Source organism: Globicephala melas, chromosome 12 (genome assembly GCF_963455315.2).
Source record: "Globicephala melas chromosome 12, mGloMel1.2, whole genome shotgun sequence".
In the NCBI taxonomy this organism is placed as follows: domain Eukaryota; kingdom Metazoa; phylum Chordata; class Mammalia; order Artiodactyla; family Delphinidae; genus Globicephala; species Globicephala melas.
The window spans coordinates 45,189,647-45,212,540 of NC_083325.1; the positions used below are offsets into that span (position 1 = coordinate 45,189,647).

General features: G+C 35.7%; 1 protein-coding gene across 2 annotated transcripts in view; it reads left to right on the forward strand.

The window, feature by feature from the left end:
* Window positions 1–22,894, forward strand: part of PSME4 (proteasome activator subunit 4) — a 97,980-nt gene that overhangs the window by 74,077 nt on the left and 1,009 nt on the right. Inside the window, exons 29-46 of one of the 2 annotated variants that reach the window (XM_030877216.3) lie at window positions 1,229–1,365; window positions 2,688–2,741; window positions 3,019–3,148; window positions 3,799–3,880; window positions 5,085–5,238; window positions 5,789–5,858; window positions 6,709–6,834; window positions 7,368–7,520; window positions 9,403–9,507; window positions 10,054–10,145; window positions 11,023–11,154; window positions 11,528–11,736; window positions 13,517–13,602; window positions 15,475–15,603; window positions 16,632–16,787; window positions 19,680–19,848; window positions 21,585–21,718; window positions 22,408–22,546. In XM_030877216.3, coding sequence (XP_030733076.1) covers window positions 1,229–1,365; window positions 2,688–2,741; window positions 3,019–3,148; window positions 3,799–3,880; window positions 5,085–5,238; window positions 5,789–5,858; window positions 6,709–6,834; window positions 7,368–7,520; window positions 9,403–9,507; window positions 10,054–10,145; window positions 11,023–11,154; window positions 11,528–11,736; window positions 13,517–13,602; window positions 15,475–15,603; window positions 16,632–16,787; window positions 19,680–19,848; window positions 21,585–21,718; window positions 22,408–22,542 — 2,253 coding nt within the window. In that variant the 3' untranslated portion in view covers window positions 22,543–22,546. Of the gene's footprint in view, window positions 1–1,228; window positions 1,366–2,687; window positions 2,742–3,018; window positions 3,149–3,798; window positions 3,881–5,084; window positions 5,239–5,788; window positions 5,859–6,708; window positions 6,835–7,367; window positions 7,521–9,402; window positions 9,508–10,053; window positions 10,146–11,022; window positions 11,155–11,527; window positions 11,737–13,516; window positions 13,603–15,474; window positions 15,604–16,631; window positions 16,788–19,679; window positions 19,849–21,584; window positions 22,548–22,894 lie in introns of those variants that run through there. The other variant, XM_060309168.2, reaches the window with a different exon arrangement.

A 22,894-nucleotide genomic window follows, 5' to 3' on the forward strand; every position in this document is an offset into this window, starting at 1 on the left:
GAGCATGGCCAGGAGAGAACTAGGTGGTTTTCTACCAAGAGGCCACAAAGTGTTATTACATTGTTGCATTTACCATTATCCCCTGTATGTCTGCAGCCTCATTTTTCAAAGAGTTGGTTATATTTTAGGAGGTCAGTTCTACTAGTCAAAGTCACAGAAGATTGACCACAGGGTTCCATAATTTATAGTGAAGATTAAAATTGGATGATTTGACAAATGAAAAGGTAAATATCAGGTTCAGTGGAGCTCAAATGGGGAGAGATAGCAGATCATCATCCAAGAATTTTCAAACTCCTATTTACACACCCATCAGAATTGGAGATGGGTAGAAGACGTGTGAGTGTGGTTGAATCCCCCTCTTTTCTGCAGTATTATTTTTGACGTCCATACTCAGTTGTTTTTTTTGTTGTTGTTTTTTGTTTTTTTGCGGTACGCGGGCCTCTCACCACCGTGGCCCCTCCCGTTGTGGAGCACAGGCTCCGAACTCGCAGGCCCAGCAGCCATGGCCCACGGGCCCAGCCGCTCCGAGGCATGTGGGATCCTCCCGGACCAGGGCATGAACCCGTGTCCCCTGCATCGGCAGGCGGACTCTCAACCACTGCGCCACCAGGGAATCCCCATACTCAGTTTTAAAAACCACTGCGCCACCAGGGAAGCCCCATACTCAGTTTTAAAAACCACTGCTCTAAATGTATTCCTTTTCTGCAAAACATACTCTTGCTATTTGTAACTGTTGTTAGATTATGCTTTCTTCTTTAAAATTTTTTAAAAATTGACATGTAATTCACATACCAAAAAATTCACCTTTTTAACACAACAGTTGTGTGCTGTTATATACTATTGTGAATATATATATATATATTCACAATAGTATATTCTCAGGCTTGTACAACCATCACTACTCTAATTCTAGAACACTGTAATTACTCAGAAAAAGAAACCCTGTACCCAATAATTTTTTTAAATTAGTTTCTATTGGAGTATAATTGCTTTACCTGTATCCAATAATAATTGCTTCCCATTCATTCCCCCATACCCCTAGCCCCTGGAAACCACTAATCTACCTTTTTTCTCTGTGAATTTGCCTATTATGGACATTTCATCTAAATGGAATTATACAGTTTGTGGCCTTTGGTATCTGGCTTCTGTCACTCAGTATATTGTTGTGAAGATTCATCCGTGGTATTTCAGTACTTCATTTTCCTCCCTGGCTTTTCTTTTTAATAAGATTCCAAAGTCATGTGTCGGAATAGCAGAATTACTTCAACAATCAAAAAACCCGTCTATCAAACAGATAATGCTTAGCTCAGAAGAAATTAAAGAAGGACTTAGACGCCAACAAGAAAGGAATGCTGATGCCCTAAGGTAATTATGAATGCCTACTTATCGTGACATATAACTTTATAGATAGTAGGTTTTAAATATCTCTAAAATATAGATGCACTGTAACTACCTAATGAAATTTACACATTGATTCTGAAGAGATACCAAAATGTTAAGAGGTAATTATTGTGAAGATCTCTGATTGTCACTTTCAGCTATGGAGGTAGAAAACACCATCTCACAATAAAGTTATCTTTTTTATTTATTTATTTATTTTATTTGGTTGCACTGGGTCTTAGTTGTGGCAGGTGGGCTCCTTAGTTGCAGCTCAAGGGCCCCTTAGTTGCAGCACACGGGCTCCTTAGTTGTGGCATGCGAACTCTTAGTCGCAGTATGCATGTGGGATCTAGTTCCCTGACCAGGGATCAAACCTGGGCCCCCTGCATTGGGAGCGCGGAGTCTTATCCACTGCACCACCAGAGAAGTCCCTAAAGTTATCTTAATATCATATGTTTTTTTCAACATGAATTGATTTTTCTTGTAGTACACATATCCCACTCATTAAATCTTAAATTCAAGTTCAACACGTTTGTCTCTTCATATCTCTTATAATAACTTATTGATCGATAACATTTATACAAATTTGTTACTAGGATATTAGTAAACTGCCTTTAGATTTTTGGGACCAAAACACTTCAATGGTAACACTGAAGCAGGAGCCTTCCTAACTTTATTTTTTTCTTTGCCTTATGAATATGCTTATTAATTTTTTTCTAACAGTTCTATATAAATAATAAACTTTATAGCCTACCTCATGTATACCTGGGTTGTTATATAGGTAGACCACTCCTAACCAGTTGATTACTACTCACAAATTTACTTTTGAATGTCCACTCAGGAATGGTTGAGTTGCTCAGTGTACTTAGCACTTTTTTTTTTTTCCTCTGCCTTTCATTTTCTTTTCCCAGGGTTACGCATCTGCTTTCACTCTGGCTTTCTTCTCATCAGACCCTTTATAGTCTGGTGATGAGAAGAGGAGGGTGAATTTGGCCGGAATTTGAATTTATATTACATTATTTGATGTTCATCTTAGTTTTGTTTTGTTTTGTTTTGTTTTTGTGGTGTGCGGGCCTCTCACTCTTGGGGCTTCTCCCGTTGCGGAGCACAGGCTCCGGACGCGCAGGCTCAGCGGCTATGGTTCATGGGCCTAGCAGCTCCACGGCATGTGGGATCTTCCCAGACCGGGGCACGAATCCGTGTCCCCTGCATCGACAGGTGGACTCTCAACCACTGTGCCACAAGGGGAGCCCCATCTTAGTATTGTATTAAAACAATACCTTACCTGAATTTTTTTTTTTTTTAAGGAACTATGAAAATTTGATAAACACTTTGCTAGATGGTGTGGAGCAGAGAAATTTGTAAGTGCAAAAATATATTTTTTTAATTCTCAAACTTTTATCTTCAGTATTATAGGAGGTTTCTACCCTGAAGGCCATGAATGACTGTCAGAAAAAGTTGTAGTCTGATTCACGAGTTTAGAAAGTATGGGGCTGATGATAGGAGCAGTATTTTTCAATATACCTATTTTGATTCTTGGGAAACTTAAAATTATAATGTTTCAAATACAGGGTTGTTTTTTTAAAGTGATTTTATGAATGATGTGTTTTGTGATTTCCCCCCTCCGCCCCTTTTCAGGCCCTGGAAATTTGAACATATAGGCATTGGGCTTTTGTCTCTACTTTTGAGAGATGACCGAGTGTTACCGCTTCGTGCCATACGTTTTTTTGTTGAGAATCTCAACCACGATGCAATTGTAGTTCGAAAGGTAGATACTTTATTTTAGCTATAATCTTTGGTTTGAAAATTCTTGCCTCACCTGATATCTTGAAGTGTATTGATTTGAAATCTACCTCTATTGGTTCCGAGATGATAGTAATTCATCCAACAAATATATGAGGAGGTGTTCAGGTACTGTGCATTTCAACACTGGAGATGTAGCGGGGAACATGTTTATAAGTTAATTGGAAAGATTGACTTTAAAAAATTAATTACAGTTATAACATGTTACAGGAAGGGAAACGTATCTGAGTGATACAACTAGTTGGTTTTAACTTGAAAACTGTTAGAGGTAGGGTACAAGACGGGGCTGACCTGACCTGGCACATTGAGAAAAGACCCTTAGGAAGAAATGTTTAGGCTGAGATAGGAAGAATGAGCAGGAATTGGTTTAACAAAGAAATGATAAAAGTGTTTTAGGTAGAGACTAGCATGGATGAAGGTTTAAGAGTAAGAACTGCAACTGACTCAGTCCAAGTCAGAGTTAGCCCTCATGTGGCTGTGCTGGCAGATGTCAGTGGGTGAGGTATTTCTCTGCTTTGGAAAGAAACAGAACCCAGCTTCTGCTTTTGATCAAGGGAGCAACCATTTGAGACGTTTAAAATTTTGATATATGTACCTTACCTGCTTCTTTTTTAGATGGCAATATCAGCTGTTGCTGGTATTCTTAAGCAGCTAAAAAGAACCCACAAAAAGCTGATCATCAATCCGTATGAAATCAGTAAGTGCTATCAAACGTAATGAGCGGTGCTTCTCAGTCAAACTTGGAAAGTTTCTTTGAAATGTATAAATTACAGTTCTTGATGTCAAGTATTTTTCTATACAAAGTATAGAAGTATAGGAAGATTTTAATACGAAGTGTGAAATAATATTATAAAGGGAAAACAGTTGACCTAGTAAAAACTAGTGATAGCAAGTATTTATAAAAATAGATGGCTGTTTATGTCTTTATAATACATAAAATGTGTAGCTTTATGTCTTTATAATACATAAAATATGTAGTTTTTACACACTCTGGGTACACATGTCATCTACTTACTTATCTCGTCAGCTAAGCAATTATACTAGTTATTTATCAAACTGTATTTCAAAGGCTTAAAATACCATTACCATTTAATTCATCAATATATTAAGTGTTTCTTCCTCAGTAGTAGGATTAGGGGCAAGATTAATTTGATTTTGGAGGGAGAAAAACATCATTTTTATTACTTTGGCTATCATTTTTTTTTATCTCTGATAACTCCTGAGATATTCAAACAGCTGTCTTCAGTTTACCCGCAGCCCCATTTTGGGAGGGAGTGTAGCTGTGCACCAACTACCACCTTTATTTTGGAACACTATAAAATGGTGTTAACTAAATGTGGGAAAGACTTTCATTTCATTATACTCTCTACTACTAATCTTGTTTTACCCTCACTTGAAACACATGTTTGTAGGTCTCATATTAAATGAATATTTAATGGTCCCAAAAAACAAGTGTGTGTAGGTGCATGTGTACGTGTGTGTGAGTGTGTGTGTGTGTGTGTGTGTGTGTGTAAAGAGAGAGAATGTCAAAGTGTACACATGGTGAAATGTTAAAATTGGGGGCATCTGGTTGAAGAGAGTATATGGGAATTTGTTGAGTTCTGTAATTAATTAATTCAAACCTAAAAAGTTTGAACAAAATTAATCCTTTTAATTTTGGTAAAAGGGATGAAGTATGGATCAAACTTGACTTTCTCCCCTCAAATAACTATCCCAACACCATTTAGTGGATAATCCCATCTTTCCTTCTCTGATGTGAAATGCCTCATATGTATGTGCTTTTGCCTTGAGCGAATTTTAACAGAGTCTTGTTATGAAGATAAACTCACACTAGCACTATTTGAGAATAATTATTGCACAGTTATTTTGAAATTCATGAAATGTAATTGTCTTTTCCTTAGGTGGATATCCTAAACCCACCCAAATTGTTGCTGGTGATAGACCCGATAATCATTGGTTGCATTATGATAGCAAAAGTATACCAAGAACTAAAAAAGAATGGGAGTCAAGTTGCTTTGTGGAAAAAACTCACTGGGGATACTACACCTGGCCACAGTAAGTTGCAACTTGCCATGCACCTTATTATTAAACAACTTATCTTTGATATAATTTGTTTTATCATCTGGATTTCTAGGGAGGTTCTGAGGCAGTTGAAGCAGTTAGAGGTACTTTGTCACCAGAGATACACAATCTCTAGCTTTTTCCGTCTTCCCTCTTCCTCTTTTTCTTTGTTCTTGCCAGTGCTATGCCTCATCCTGCCTCTTTCCTTGTCTTTCCACTGAAACCCTTAGACTTCCTTAGTCCACCATTATACATCTAAGGAGTTTGTTAATAGTTGCTCTAAGTTATATTCCTACCTATTAATACTACACATGTCTAAACCAGCCCCAAGAAATACTTATTTGTCTCTTATTGACACCAATAATGTATGTCATTAGGATGCAATGACCTAAGATTTTTAAGGTGGAAGACTGAATGATACGCTCGTAACCCACAACTTAGCATCTCATTAGAGTTCATTAGAAGTGCCTTCTAATGCTTTCTATCCAAGAAGCTCTAATGTTGTTTCCTATGTGTATTACAAATATAAACTCTTACTGTGTAGGAATATGGTTGTTTATGCTGGTGTGGAAGAGCAGCCTAAGCTGGGCAGAAGCAGGGAGGATTTGACAGAGGTAAGCATTTAATTTCACCACGTGTAAACACTTACCTGGTTCAGATGCATCTTACTTTTGGCCCCTGATTTATATTTCAAACTAAGTTCATGGTTTTTTTTCCCCCAATTTGTGTATTGCAGCATAATAAGTATTGGTAGATGTGCGCTCCCTTATTCCCCCCAACCGTCCCGCCTTCTGTTAGGACCAGTTAGCACAAGTCTTCTATATCTAAGGTCACTCCCAAGTTACTACCTACTTAGCACTCGGGTACTGGCTTTAATTTTTTTATTGCGTATAAATGATGGATACTCAGTAAATAGATGTTTGTAAATTTAAATTGGAACTTCTTAGTCTTTGTAGAACTTCTTTATCATTTTGAAAGTTGGTGAAGGGCTTTTAGGTTTATGTCTTCCTTAATTAAGTTAATGTTGTAGCTTTTATTTTCTAATTCTGAGCAAAGTTTACCTTTTAACTGCTGATATTTTATAAATATGGAAATAATTTGCTGGGGTTTGGTTTGCAGTTTGGAGGATTTTCCTAATTTGCACAAAAATTGGCACAATAGCATTAAGTCTTCATTTCTCAAGCAGAACATTTTTGGTTTTATTTCTCAGTTTGAGAAGTGGAATCCAAACTTGAAGAGCTGAAGGAAAACTTTTAGCTATTCTTAGGATTTAGCATTTTTAGGAGGCAATATTATTTTGGTTCCAGAAAGGCTCTATGAGAACTAAAAATTCTTTAGAATAGAACAAAAATAAAAACTTACTGTTGAGTTTCAAATCTTTATGGTTGAATTTTAATGTTTTCAGAATCATGTTTTTAAATAGATTTTAATCCCTGAATGTTGTTCTTTTTTTTAACTTTACAGGCAGAACAGATTATATTTGATCATTTTTCTGATCCTAAATTTGTGGAACAGTTAATTACTTTTCTATCTTTAGAAGACAGAAAAGGAAAAGATAAATTTAATCCTCGACGTTTTTGCCTCTTTAAGGTAACTATGTTATTTACATACCCTTTTCATAAAGCTTAGTGACTGTCAATTTGTAGGTTCATAAGTTTTAAAGTATTTGTTCAAAGTTTGAGTTTAGTCATCTGTTATCTTTATCTAAAATGACTCTGGAAGTAATGCCTATCATATTCATCTTGGCTTAAAGTCTAGGACTCAAAAAAACAAGCTTTTTAGTATTTATCTCTAATATTTGTAATTACCAGTAGAAGCAAAAGACCAAAACCCACAAGACTATGTGCATTTCATGTTTATTTGATTTTTTTTGAGGTGTGTGTGATATTTTTAAGGTTAGAAATTAATTTTTCTTTCACTGATCATATTTTAATATAATGTGGCAAATGACAGTGTTTTTACCATTTTAACTTACAGATATTGTTAAAACAGTTAAGTTCTATAGGGGAGAATATGGAGTTTTTTAAGCACAGTAGTAATAACAGCAAACAAATATAAGCATGTGATACTGGAGATGCTATTCGTTTGAGTACTAAAGAACTTTCTTATTTTTATTTGCGTAGGGTATATTCAGAAATTTTGATGATGCCTTCCTGCCAGTTCTGAAGCCCCATTTAGAACGTTTGGTTTCAGATTCACATGAGAGCACACAGCGATGTGTTGCAGAAATTATAGCTGGTTTAATCAGAGGCTCTAAACATTGGACATTTGAAAAGGTGATGTAATTTGTATAGTGCATTCCCTCTTAAAGCTGCATTATCCATTTATGCAACAATTCCCAACGCGTTAGGTATTAACACCTAGCTCAGTCCATCAGCCTCCGCCACCACTGTCCCTCTGCCAGCATTCCGGTGCCACCTCGGGCTGGCGGTCCTCAGGAGGGAGCAAGGCGACAGGTGGCCGGGCGGGCGGCTGATGGGGGCAGCGGCGGGGCGGACAGTGGTCCTATCTGCTTGTCTCGTCTCCATGGGGTTAGCCCGTGGTGCTGTGAGCTCTAAGGTGGACAGCAGGTTGTGTGTTTATCAGAACATATTCACGGCTGCGTCGAGGGCACACACATCTTTTAAAAAAAGAAAAAGATGTTAACACCTAAAATATGAAATGTTTAACTTTATATTGCTTTTGAGTATAGGTCACAAAGTCGTGGTCTGTAGGTGGCATTGAATGTCTTTTAAAATCTGAATTATTTTCTATCCTGTAAAAAGGATTTTAGTTTCTCTTGAGAAATGGGAAGATTGTGGAATACTGGCCCCGCATTGCTGCACTGTATCAGTTGGCTGGGGCTGTGCGTGGGTTTCTCCCTTCCTGAGGCACTCTCTAGCCTCTCATTAAATCTTTTCTCTTAGCCTCTGTGCTAATTTACATTACTCATTTGGTCTCGTAGATGGTTTGAGTTTGATAGCCTTGTTTTGAGTATCCGTGTTTTTAATTGTAAGATTAAATTTTACATATCCACCTTAAGGTTAGTTTCTTAGCAAGATGCACTAGACTGAAAATAACCTGGTAAAATGTCCAGAATGCCTGAGTAAAAGGTAGGCTGCCATTTTTCAAAGAAAAGATGCAAATATTGTTTCTGGTAAACTTAATTACACATACTTTTTAGGAGGATTATCAACACTTTTTAATATATTAATTTAGTTATACATATTCGAATCATGTATTAAAGTATTCGTTAGTTTGTAATATTGCCATTTTCCTGCTCACATATGAAACAATTTTATTTAAACGTGTCCATACATATCCTTGTCATCCTGTCTCTGTCATTTTTGAGTTACCTCATTTCTAGAACACGTCTCCTTTCCGTATAAGTTATTTAAGATATAGCTTGTTTTTTTCTTTGTATTCAGTGCCTAGTGCTACCACTGGAAATTTTATCCCAAGCCCTCTCTCCCCATTTGTCCTACATAGGTCCTTTTGACTAAAGTATAGTCCATGGACTTGCAGCTTGGGCATCACTTGGGAGCTTATTAGAAAAGTAGGATCCCAGGTCCCACCCTGATCTAATGAATCAGAATCTGCGTTTTATCAGGATCTCAAGGTGATTTGTGTTCTCACTAAACTGTGAGAAGCAGTTTAGTGTTTAGACACATATATATATATTCACAGTCTCTGTATAACTGAACACTTTTAAAATGCTATTTATAGTCATCCAAACTTGGAATTTAAAGGTTATACTTCAGGCTAATACTAAATTGTATTGAAAAGTCATTGCTTCCTATATTAGGATTCAATCAAGTGACCTCCATAAGCATGCAAAATACAGAGATGATTGAGGTTTTGTTTCAGCCCAGTGTACTATGTCAGTCCAACATTTAAAGAGAGAACTTTTTAACAGTATGAGAGATTTTGTAAGAAACCATATAAAGTGTCTCCTCTTTTCTGATTTTTGTTTTATTTTTTTGGAAAAAGATGGCCTTATTACCTGGATATGTATCATGGTAACATGGTGAAGTTACTTTCTTGGATTATTTGGGTCTTCTAAGAAATAAAGGAAGTATCAGGTTGTGTATTTGTATGTGTGTGTTTGCAGAAAGGGATAGTTGAAGAAAAATGTTCTGAGTATCATTAACTTTTTCCTGTGTATTTTGTTTTGAGTAGGTAGAGAAGCTTTCGGAGCTTTTGTGTCCTCTGCTTCGAACAGCATTGTCCAACATTACAGTAGAAACTTACAATGACTGGGGAACTTGTATAGCAACGTCCTGTGTAAGTTCATTTTTGTGTCTCACTGATCTATTCAAACTGTTTCATACCATGTCTCAAAATGTGTAAAATCTCATTATACCTCTTGAATCCTGAAATTTTATCATCTTACATGACTGGAGATGGTTCTGTTTAGCTTTTTACATAAGCCTTGAGTGATAACTCTTAAGTGATTGTTATACCTTCTCTGCCATGGTAATTGCATTTTTAGATTAAATGACAAGTCAAATCCTATATCTAGAAGTGTAACTTACATACAGTAAAAGCCAGATGAAACAAGGTTATAGGTATTATTTTTGACACCTTTTATGCCCAGGGCAGTTATACTTTGATTTAAGAGAGTCCATTTAGCTAACAATTTTCTCACTGTTAGTCTTTCTAACATGAGCTATAAGAATACATTTGGATTTGACTTGCCTATGAGTTTTAGTTTGATTTTCTTCCTCTATACTTATATTTATTTATATTTCTAAAATAATGATGTCTGATTTATTTGAAAAATTGTATGACCTCTGTTTTAATTGCTGCTGCTTTATCTTTTCAACACAGGAAAGCAGAGATCCCCGGAAACTTCACTGGCTTTTTGAGCTACTGTTGGAATCACCACTGAGTGGTGAAGGAGGATCCTTTGTAGATGCATGGTAAATAAGGAAGCTGATGAGGTTAACAAAAGGTTTTACAACAAAAGATAACATCTTTGTTCTTTATGTATAAGTAGAAGTGAAATGTCTGTACTCCTAAAGGCTACATAATGTAACACTGTCTTCTGGGAGATGACCATAGTTCAATTCAATACAACATATGAGTCTAAATACAGTTATTTCTCAATTGAGAACAAGTAGGAGAATTGGAGGCAGCCTGAGCAATTCAAACATAAAGTAGGTCCAGCCTACTCTGCTGTCACATCTTTTATATCAGGACTGCTTTTTTGTACCATGACAGTATTACTAACTTCTTTATCACATGTTCTAATTTTTCACTGTTTCCTATTAGGAAAGAAGATAGTAATCCTTTTAAGGAAAAATATACTTGGGCATAAGGAGCTACAAAAATTACTGAACAAGAGAACAAAATCTAGATAATCCTGTAACAAGAAGAATCATTTTTTTATTATTATTATTAATTAGTGAGGAAACTTCTGATGCTTAGAAATTAACTCAATGAGTATTCTAAAGTCAGTGTTTCCTTTGATTTTATAGCAGTGGATATGAAATGAGATACAGAGAAAATGATGTAGAAAAATTAATAAAATCTTCCTAAAGGTGCTATTCTAGATTGTTAGTTTGGAAATGAAACAATTTTAAGTGGAATACAAACATCATTAATCTATACTGTCAACATGTAAAAGCAGGACTTCCCTGGCGGTCCAGTGGTTAAGACTGCACTTCCACTGCAGGGGACACGGGTTTGATCCCTTGTCAGGGAACTAAGATCCCACATGCCACAGAAAAAAAAAAAAAAAAAACATGTAAAGGCAGAGAGGGGCACTAACACAACTCTACTGTGCTTTACTTTTAGTCGACTCTATGTCTTACAAGGTGGCCTTGCCCAGCAGGAGTGGAGAGTACCTGAGCTATTGCATAGACTACTGAAGTACTTGGAACCCAAACTCACCCAGGTTTACAAAAATGTCAGGGAAAGAATAGGGAGGTAGGTATTATTTTCTCTGTGGTGTGGTATACCTCTTGAGTTCTTTTTATCAAATTTTAATGTCTAGTAATACATACTGGTTATGTTACTGTTAAGTTTCATGATAACCTCTTCTTCAGATTTTGTTTTATATTGTATTGTGGGACATTAGACAAGAGTCTCTGAATGTAAAATAGAATGGTAGTGTGCTCACAAGCCAGTGGGGAGTAGTCGCCACACTGTAGTTTTTAATACCTCAGAATTGTGTGCACAGGCACAAGACCCTCTCTAGGGATTGTCTTGGGAAAATTTACTTTGGTTGGGTTATACTTTTGAACCTTAGTTTTATTGATAATGTGGGATCTCTTCTTATTATATGTATTTTATTTTACAGTGTGCTGACCTATATATTCATGATAGATGTTTCTTTGCCAAACACTGCACCAACAGCATCCCCTCGTGTCCCTGAGTTTACTGCTCGAATTCTAGATAAATTGAAACCCCTCATGGATGTAGATGAAGAAATTCAGAACCATGTTATGGAAGAAAATGGAATTGGTGAAGAAGATGAACGAACCCAGGGCATTAAACTCTTAAAAACTAGTGAGTGGCTAAACTTAGTAGAAACTCCCTCTAAAAACAGATATTTTAGATTATCCTATTGACTTCTCCCCCCTCCCCTTTTTATTATGGTAAAATGTACATAATATAAAATTTATAGCTGAGTGGCATCAAATATATTTACACTGTTATACAGCCATCACTTTCATCCATCTTTATACTCTTTTCATCTTGCAAAATGGAAATTCTGTACCTTAAACAATAACTCCTCATTCTCCCCTCCCTCAGCCCCTGGCAACCACCATTCTACTTTGTCTCTGTAATTTGTCTATTCTAGGTATCTCATATAAGGAGAATCATACAATATTTGTCCTTTTATGTCTGGCTTTTTTCACTTTGTGTAATGCTTTCAGTGTTTATCCATTCATCTGTTCATGGACATGCAGGTTGTTTACACCTTTTGACTATTGTGAATAATATTTCTATGAGTATTAATGTAGAAGTATGTTTGAGTCTCTGCTTTCAGTTCTTTTGGGTATTGAAAGCAGAATTGCTAGACCATGCGGTAATTCTATGTTTAATTTTTTGAGGAGCCACCAAGCTATTTTCCACAGTGGCCGCACCATTTTACATTCCAACCAGCAGTGCAGAGGGGTTCCAACTTTTCCACATTTTTGCCAACACCTTTTATGACTATAGCTCTCCTTATAGGTGTGAAGAAGGTATCTTGCGGTTTTAATTTGCATTTCCCTTATGACTAGTGGTTGAATATCTTTTCATTGGCTTATTTTCCATTTTTGTTTCTTCTCTGGAGAAATGTCAAGTTCTTTGCCCATTTTGAATTAGGTTGTTTTGTTGTCATTGAATTGTAGTTCTTTCTATATTCTGGATATCAGTCCCTTATCTGAAAATGATTTGCAAATATTTTCTCCCATTTTGACTCTCTTGATAGTGTCCTTTGATGCACAAAAGTTTTAATTTTAATGAAGTCTGATTTACCTCTTCTTTCTTTTGTTGCCTTTGCTTTTGGTGTCGTGTCTAAGAAATTGTTGACAAATCCAGTGTCATGAAGTTTGTCTCTTAAGTTTTCTTCTAAGAGTTTTATAGTTTTAGCACTTACATTTCAGTCTTCAGTCTACTTTGAGGTAATTTTTGTCCATGATATAAGATAAGGATCCAGCTTCTTTCTTTTGCTTGTGATACCCAGTTTCCCAGCATCGTTGGTTAAAAAGACTGTCGTTTTTTTCATTGAATAGTCTTGGCACTCTTGTTGAAAATTGACTGGCCATATGTGTGAGCATTTATTTCTGTGCTCTCTGGCCTATTCAGTTGGTCTCTATGTCTGTTCTTATGTCAGTACCACACTGTTTTGATTAATATAGCTTTGTATTAAGTTTTGAAATCTGCAATTGTGAGTCCTCCAACTTTTCTTTTTCAAAATTGTCTTGATTATTGGGGGTTCCCTGTTGTTTGTATATCTAAAACTTTTTCAAGGATTCTAAGTATAAACAACTAACTTAGTCATCAGTTTTGCTTTGTTAGGATTTTTGAAGGCTAGTTTTAATTTTTACTTTGTGTGAGTGTTTGTAGACCATTAATAATTTGCTGATTCATTCTTTGAGGGTGGCTTCAGTCCCCTAGATTAGTTGATACCATTTGTTATGGATCCTGTCACACTGCTGATCTAATTTGTGAAGTAACACAGACCTCTTTCTTTACATTGAAGAGCTATCAGAGTGGCTGACACTAGCATAGAATCACTCTACTTTGTAGTCTCTAACTGGATAGCAAAGACTGACTCTTTGTGTTTGTTTCCATAAAGTATTGAAATGGCTGATGGCAAGTGCGGGAAGATCCTTCTCTACAGCAGTCACTGAACAACTTCAGCTTCTACCTTTGTTTTTTAAGGTAAGTTTATGTCTGAAATTAAAAATGCATCCCCTTTTGACCTTCAAAAGGAATTTATAATTATCATCAGATGGTTGATAGGTTTTCAGACTGTGTATGATTTGTTTTCATCTCTGAAAGGTAGAATAGTCACAGGAAAATCATTAGGTGTTAGTGGTTAAATATTTGTTGAAATAATCTTTCTAATATTAGGTAAGAGTAGGTTCTTGACAGTTACATGAAAAGTCTAAAGACAGAACATTGTTTCAGTGAGAGCCAGTTTTCAAGTAATAGTTTAGGAAAATATTGATAGCTTTAAAAATAAAAAGCCACAATGACATTTTTGAATATAGCTATTTCTGACTTTTTAATTCAATGTATAATAAATTTGAAAATCAAAATGTTCAGTATATTGTATTTATTTTACATTGCTAAATGGCACTATATATAGTTGGTTCTAACAAATATTTGCAGGAAATAACTTGTGTCTGGTAATCATATTGAAGTATTATTTGATGCAAGATATAACCTGAGGTGGTTTTAATTATTCATCTCTCCAGCCAGTGGATAAAGCTAGTAAACTAAGATTATATAGTAGTTTCCAAAATTATAGTTGGTAGTGATGGCTGTGGTTGGTTGTGGTTAGGAAAACAGTCTGGTCTTATTGCAAATTGGGAAGGCTTGGCACAAACAGCACCACTACTTGACAATTATTGGTCAATACAGTTATTATTTAAGATAGAGGGCCCTTGTTACTGTTTATTTGCAAATGGCATGCTAAACTTTTCATCTGCCATGGTGTATTTTGTCTTTAGGAAATTTCAAAAAGATAACACTTATGGAAATTTTCAAAGGATTCACTACTAAAATACTTTTTAAAGTGCTCTGTAGGGCCTGATACCCATGGATACCTTTGGGATCTTTTGGGATATAAAAGGGGACAGTAGCCATTAGTGTATAGATAGGTCTTTGTTACTTGTAGGTCCTTGGTGTAGATATGGTTTGTCTTTAGGGCAGTGGTGCTTAAACTTTTTTCCACTACCACATACACAGTGGTATGGAACATGGTCTCATATGTTCGTAAATGGGTAATGTGCAATGAATGTTGGGATAGCTGGAGTTCCACCCTTTTTCTTCACTCAGAAAAAAGTCAGAAAGCAAATAGTATATGAGAATGAGGTTGATAGGATGATTTATTTGAATCCACTTGAAATTTGCAGAAAAATGTGTATCATTAGATTGCTGTACTGCATAATTTGCTAGTGACGGGCCTAACAGTTAACCTGAATATACAAATATTGAGGTTGAGAATCTCCTTTAGGCCTTCATGGTAAGTGGGATCTGGTATATGCAGGCATCAAATAGTTGGGGAAATGTGAGCACTACTGAATATATTTTAACTGTAATGAATTTTTATGTATGATGTCATTACAGGTTTTTAAAATAAGAGACTTTGTCTTTCAGAGATAAAAATAACTTTTTTGGGGGTGGGGCATGCTGTGTGGCTTGTGGGATCTTAGTTCCCTGACCAGGGGCTGAACCTGTGCCCCCTACACTGGAAGCACAGAGCCCTAACAACTGGACTGCCAGGGAATTCCCGAAAATAAAATATTTATGGATGAAATATGTCTGGGATTTGCTTCAAATAATTTAATTGGGGGATGGGGAACTACAGGGGAGCAAAAAAATGAAAGGATTAGCCATGAATTTGTCATTGTTGAAGAAGTGATTGATTCATGGGGATTCATTATACTATTCTCTAGTTTTATGTATGTTTGGATTTTTCTGTAGAAGTTGTTAAAATTAAAAATGTAATTTCTTTTATGTAAGGGTGCCTTTGTACTTATTGGCTGTTTTTCACTTTATGTCTGGTTTTTTTTTGTTGTTCTCTAGATTGCCCCAGTGGAAAATGACAATAGCTATGATGAACTGAAAAGAGATGCAAAGTTATGTTTATCACTAATGTCTCAGGGGTTGCTTTACCCTCATCAAGTGCCTTTGGTACTTCGGGTGCTAAAACAAGTAAGAGTGTATATCAAACACTTATATCTTTGGTTTACAATTCTAAGAATTTCACAAAGTCAGCTGAGGTACACACAACACCTGCATTCATTTTGAATCTTCTTTTAGTTTGAGAGGAGACATATGTTGACCAAAGAAACAGATTTAGAATCTGTACCTGGCTCTGCCACCGACTTCTTTGACACTGGGCAGGTCACTCAACCCTAAATTTTCTATATACGTAAAGAGCTAATTATTGAAGCACCTTGGATACAAAGTGCTTATGAGGGAGGGGGTGGGCATTCTCTTTTACCATTTCCCCTTTATTTTATTCACTTGTATTTTCTGATCTGTGGTAGAAAGACCTAAGTGAGTATATACTTTCTGGCTGCATTTTTATTTATTTATTTAATTTATTTTTGGCCGTGCCACAAAGCATGTGGGATCTGTGGGATCTTAGTTCCTCGACCAAGGATTGAATCTGTGCCCCCTGCAGTGGAAGCATGGAGTCTTAACCACTGGACCACCAGGGAAGTCCTGTGGCTGCATTTTTAGTGTACTATGTGCTCAGCTTTATGTAGGTTACACATGTGTTATATAATATAAAAAATGGACATGTTCCCATGGTTCCCCCTGAAAGATATTTTTTAACAGCCTCAAATGGTATTTTTTTGCAGTAGAATTTAGTAGTTCTCAATTTTGTTTGCTTTCATTACCCTACCAGCTACTGTCAAAAGTAAAATAAAATAATGTGCAAGCGTTGGAGGATTTAAGAGTAATTAATTATAAATAATTCTTCTAAAATTGACTTTTATCTGTGTTCCTTTCCCTTTACTCTCAACCATTCATTCATACATTCAGAATAACTAACTTTTACCTGAAATAGCTTGTGCAACCTTTTGTTTAGAAGGAAGTATAAGGTGAGCTTGCTCTAGCTATACCTGTAAAAGTAGAGTTATATTGGAAGTCTATATTATTTGTCATTTCACTGTCATCTCATGTTCTTGTCAGCACTGTTTTCATTATTTCTACTAATTTCTCATCCACAGACAGCAAGAAGCAGTTCTTGGCATGCTAGATATACAGTACTGACCTACCTCCAGACCATGGTATTTTATAACCTCTTTATTTTCCTAAACAATGAAGATGCAGTTAAAGACATCAGGTGGCTGGTTATAAGTCTTTTGGAGGATGAACAGCTAGAGGTAAAATTTAGGCTATAGCAAACCGAAATTTAATAAATTTAAAGAAAGCATTATGGCACCTCTTTTAAGAAGTATTTACACACTGATATGTAAAGTAAAAGTAACTTTAATTTTAACATAGCCCTATGTGATTAGTTTTGATACCCCAATCATTTCCTGTAGTACAGATGGAAACAAACATTGGACACGTTCTTGTTCTGGCTTCTCTTTGCAATTGGGCAGATAACATTTATGAACCAAAATTTTCTTAATCTATGAAATTGCAGGTGATAATACTCTACTTACCTTACTGATTTTTAAAGGGCTAATAGGAATGTGTATGAGAGCAGTTTCAAGAGAATGAAAATCTACACATAGGTGCTATTATTCAGTAGATTTAAGATAAGATTGTTGTCCCTTTTTATTTTCCTTGGTAGAGAAATTAAAGTCAGCTTTTTTGCTGAAGTAGCATTAAATAAGATATAACTGTCTAAATTGGCCTTAGGTAAAGAAAATGTAATTGAAAATTTTGTGAAATGTTTGCTTATTTTATTTTATGGACTTTATGGGTTTTCCATATAGTGGAGCACTCCCAGTAATTATCTGTATTTTATTTGAGAGCACTGAAAATAGATTTGTATCCCTAGGAAACTGAGAATGGAAATTTCTCCACCTCCCTTATGAATCTATGCATTCTGCATTCCAGCTTTCTTGTGTTCTGGGAGCAGATATGTCCAGTTCCTAGGGTACTCACCCAGTGGTTATAACTCTGACAGCCTTTGATTAAAATATTTGCAGCTATCTGTAAATTTTTTTAGACTATTCTTATTTTTTCTTCATTAAACTTAAAGGAATGGAAATGGAAAGGTGGAAATCTCAAAAGTCAGTGTTTCCTACCTTTAAATATTATAGCTAAACGGACTGTTTTCTGGACCTTGTTTTAGAACATTTTTATAGATTATTCTTGTATTTTATTCCATGTAGTAGGCTTAAACTTAGCTGTTACTATAAACATAAGCATTACATTTATTAAAACTATCCGTTTTAAAACATGTGGTACTGAATATCAGTAATAATTAGCCAGAAGTATTCATGATAATATTGGGGAAAAAAAACTTCGTGGTAATCTAAATGAGAAATGTTTAAAGAAAACTTTATTAGATTTAAAGGAAAATTTTTAGAAATGTTGGGAAATTTTTTATAGATAAAAAGCTAAATACCTTTTCTGCTTACCTTGTAAAGTTAATTATTATAGACATGTACAGACTGACCCTTGGAACAAAATATCACAAAAGTAGATGCCACTACTGGGAAAGAGAACAATTCAGTTAGAGGTGTTTGGGTAATTTGATAGCAGTTTGGAGAAAAAAAAATAGATTAGAACATCTCACACTGAAGTGTATTCCAGATATAGTATAGATACACCCCCACCCCCACCCCAGCACATACTTTTTACTTAGAGAAAGTAGGAGAAATGAATTTGGATATTTATGTGAACTGTGAGCCGAGAATGACATCCTAAGTATTTAAGTCAATAGATTTCACAGATCCAGAGATGGACAGATCTGACCACAAGAATATTAGAAACTCATCAGTTTAATTGGTCAAGCATCAAACTAGAGAAAAACATAAGACCATTAAGACCTTGAGGAGTAGATGGTGGTGGTGGTATCATACATGTATGGGTGAAAACAATATAAGCAGTAAACAAAAGTCAAACCTCTCTTAATGACCAGAGAAATACAAACTTAAAACAATGAGACTCTTAGTTTCATGTCCTCCACCCACCAAAGACAAAAATGTGTAATAATAATAACCAGTGTTGGTAAGTTAAAACCTAGTATTCCCCTTAGTTTTGTATCATAGTATATGTTAGCACTGGCTTTTTGAAAAGCAACCAGTAGCCACCAAATTAATAGTACTAAATTGGAGATACATTGAAATTTAGTAATCCCAATTCTTAGAATTAGCCATGTCCTAAGAAAATACATTGCAATATGGAAAAATTATATAAATTAAGTGTTTTGTAGCATAGTAGTGAGAAGTTGAAAGCATTCTAGTCAATAGTTGAGTATAAAAATAAATCATGGTATGAAAGGAAATAATGCAACCAAGTATGAAGTAATAAAACATTTTATAATGTATTTCATATAATAATGTAATAAAAGTAGCAAAGAATATGTTAAGAACCCCCAAACTGTCACATTGAAAAATTTAAGAAAGTCTTTTGAATGAATAAGTAGCAAAGCATTTGAGTGTTTTTTTTCGAATTATTATTGCCTTTCCTTACGACTATTTAGCAGAAATTTTTGTGATATATTTGAGATAACTTTTTACAGCTTTTTTGTCTTCCCAAAACTTGAGTTCCCATTTCAATTTGAAATGGACTGTTAATCACTCTTCATTTAGTACTTCTATAAACTGTATTTATAGTCTGACAACAGCCTGTGAAATTCATGAGTTAAAATGGATATAAATCTCTACTATGTATGCCAATTATAGAAATTATCCTGTATCTTTATTACCAGTGAAAACAACAACAGCAGTTGTTTTAAGAGATGTAGAGTCTAGGAAAATTGTATTTTAATGTTAGGCTCTGGCACTGCTTTTACAGTTACACCCCAGATAAGAACTATCAGTCAGTGAGAAAATAATTAATGTATGGAGAAATTTAATTTTGTATAGCATGGTTAACCATTAAACTTTCTGTGAACCTGGTGTAGTGACTCATCCATCTTGAGGCCACAGACCCTTTGAGAATCTGATGAAATCTCTATTAAGAAACTGCAAAAGAGTATTTACACAATTTGTATACAAATATCAGGGAAAATCCCCACCCCAGTTCCCTTACCACTCTCTTCACCTCCCCAGGCTTAGGATCTTGGCTCTAATGGAAGTGATTGTCTTATATAGGTTCGAGAAATGGCTGCTACCACCTTAAGTGGTCTGTTACAGTGTAACTTCCTTACCATGGACAGTCCTATGCAGATTCATTTTGAGCAACTTTGCAAAACAAAACTACCGAAGAAAAGGAAACGAGACCCTGGTTTTGTAGGAGATCCGAATACGATTCCTTCTGCAGGTAACAAGACTGATGGAAAACACCTTTTGGGAATTAACCAGGCTTAACTCAACAAATATTTATCGAATGCTTGTATGTGCCTAGGTCTATGCTAGGTACCGGGAATAGCTGACCCTGCTTTTGAGAAGCTTTGCATATAGAAGGCAAGACCTGGGGTGTAAAAGCTGAAATTGAGAGAGGTACAAAGGAATGTGTACATGGCTGCATACAACTATTGTAGTAAATCAAGCCTGTACCCACCTACCTGAAATCTCTTTATAAAGAGAGGTATCCAGAATTATTTTGGAGGATCTAAAATATTTGTTTTTAGAATTTATAACTTATGTGTAAATGTACTAAGAGAAAAAAAATAAGTAAACAAAACAAGCCTTGCTTTCATTTGGAGAGAGGAAAATCATTACTTCCCTAGGCGTTTGATAGAGGGTGAGAGCACTCATTATTCTACAGGAGCTTCCACTCTAATTGAGCATGAAGGTAAACAAGAGAATGAGATCTGATGACTGTGTCATGTTTAAAGAGAAATTTAAATGTGATTGCAAAGAAGCATCCGATCTTGCCACTGTTATCTACAAATAGTCACAAGAATGGAAAACATAGGCTATTAGTAAGTGGGAAGCTGACTGAATTTGCAGAAAATGCTTGGAATATGAAGCTCTTAAGTACTGATTATAGCAAGGTTTTAATTTTGTTTTTAATTTCATTGAAGTATAGTTGATTTACAGTGTTGTGTTAATTTCTGTACAGCATAGTGACTGTTATACATGTATACATTCTTTTTCATGTTCTTTCCCATTCTGGTTTGTCACAGGGTACAGAGTATAGTTCCCTGTGCTCTACGGTAGGACCTTGCTGTTTATCCATCTTGTATTTAATAGTTTGCCTCTGCTGACCCCACACTCCCAGTCCTTCCCGCCTACCCCTCCGCCCCGCAACCACAAGTCTGTTCTCTGTGTCTACCAGGGTTTTGATTTTTGCTATTACCTAATAGCAATTTCCAATAAAATACCAGTATATATTCTAGTGTTTTTGCTTGAAAACTGTGTTTTCAATAATGAAGTACCAAAGTAGTTTTAGGTTTTTGTTATAACCAAATGGCATTGTTTATAACTACTCCAAATTCCCTTTTTTCTTAATTTCAACTCCCTATCCACGGCGTTTCATGTATACACATATAATAGACTTACAAACACATACATGCACACATCTTTATTAAAAAACAATGAGAATTTGAAAGCACTTTAATGTAACTTCTGTCACTAAAAAGGAAGAATAGAGGCCCTGTAGAATACAGACACATAGCAGTTCTGTTTTGCGGAATACAGACATTCCACATTCACGGTGTGTTTACCTAATGAATTGATGCAGTCTGTAGGAGGTGGTCACATCCAGAAAAGTGGGATCTAATTTTGACTGGCGATTTTTTTAGGATCAGGGATTGCACTTTCACGTATGATATGAATTGCTCAGAAAAAGCCATTACTATGTTAGTTTTACCAAATACATGACACATTTCTGGACCTAAATATAATTATGCTGTCATTGAGGGATGGCTATAGGATGTTTTTAGTTTAGCCTTAAAATCATGTTTTTGATATGTGTGCATACAGAGTCATTTTTAAATGCAGAAATTCAAACATTGGAAACAACTAGTATGATCAAAAACTAATTTATTTCACTGTAGCAAGTGCAATAGAGTCCTGTAAATATTTGCACATATATTACTGTTTTCTTTGCAGAGTTGGTCAAACGCCATGCCGGGGTGCTGGGACTTGGTGCATGTGTTCTTTCTAGTCCTTACGATGTTCCCACCTGGATGCCCCAGCTCCTTATGAATCTCAGTGCACACCTGAATGATCCTCAGCCTATTGAGGTAAAATTCTCCCTTGTTAGTTTCTTTGCACATATATTATCAGTGATATTTTGTAAGAAACCATTTATACTAATCTCTATACTCTGGATCTTCTGCTTTGATAAAGCTACTACTCCTACCTCTGCCAGATCCAAGTTACTCATCAATAATTATTAAAATCTTGCAGAGACCCTGCTGCCTGTATATTTGAGATATTTTGGTAACAAGGAAATTACCATAGCTTCTGTCCCTCCAAGTCCAGTGGAAGTAAGATGTTGTCAGTGTTGTCAGAATAAATTTTATGCTTCTATTTCACTAGCATTTTATATCTAGGAAGTATATAACTGGGAGCTCATATTAAACAGGAAAATGTGATGGTATTATTTAGTGAACACCTGTGTTCCTACATTAAACAACTTGGAAGACCAATGACCTTGTTCTTTTCACTTTGATAAACAGATGTAAGTATATATTGAAACTGGTTTAATAATGTGGTACGAGTTCTGGTCGCTTGTCCTGAATTGCAGCTAGTACTAATTCTAAAGAAGTAAGCTTGGTGGCTCTTTGACGTAAGATTGGTTTATTGGTTTTGTAGCTCTTGGTGAAGTGTAAGATCTGAAGTCTAGAAGGATTGTTATTTAGCTAAAGGTATCCTAAATATAACCCTGGCGAGGTTAAAATAAAATGTATGTGGGTTGCCTACTCTACAGATGACTGTAAAAAAGACCTTGTCCAATTTCCGAAGGACGCACCATGACAACTGGCAAGAACACAAACAGCAATTCACTGATGACCAGCTGCTTGTTCTCACCGATCTCCTCGTGTCACCCTGCTATTATGCATAGAAAGGTGAGGCAGCAAAGTTTAAAGAAGTCTGACATCCTCAAATGTCATTGGTTTGATAACTGAGAAGCAGGTATTCCTAAGTTTTTTCTTTCATGACTTTTACTATGGCCAGTGGAAGTTAAGTTCCCAGAGCATTTTATCCTTTCTTCTCTGCTTTAGGTATTAAGCAGAGAATTGATGTGACTGCTTTTGGGCCTATATACATGAGTGGGCTTATGGTTAGATAAAAGAAAAGAGATTTTACTCTTAATTGCCTCCTGAGTGGGGCCTGGCCATTTTGGGTTGTCGTAGGGATTCTAGGTTCTACAGTTGTGAAAACATTTCATCTGGATTCTTAAGTATTTATCATCC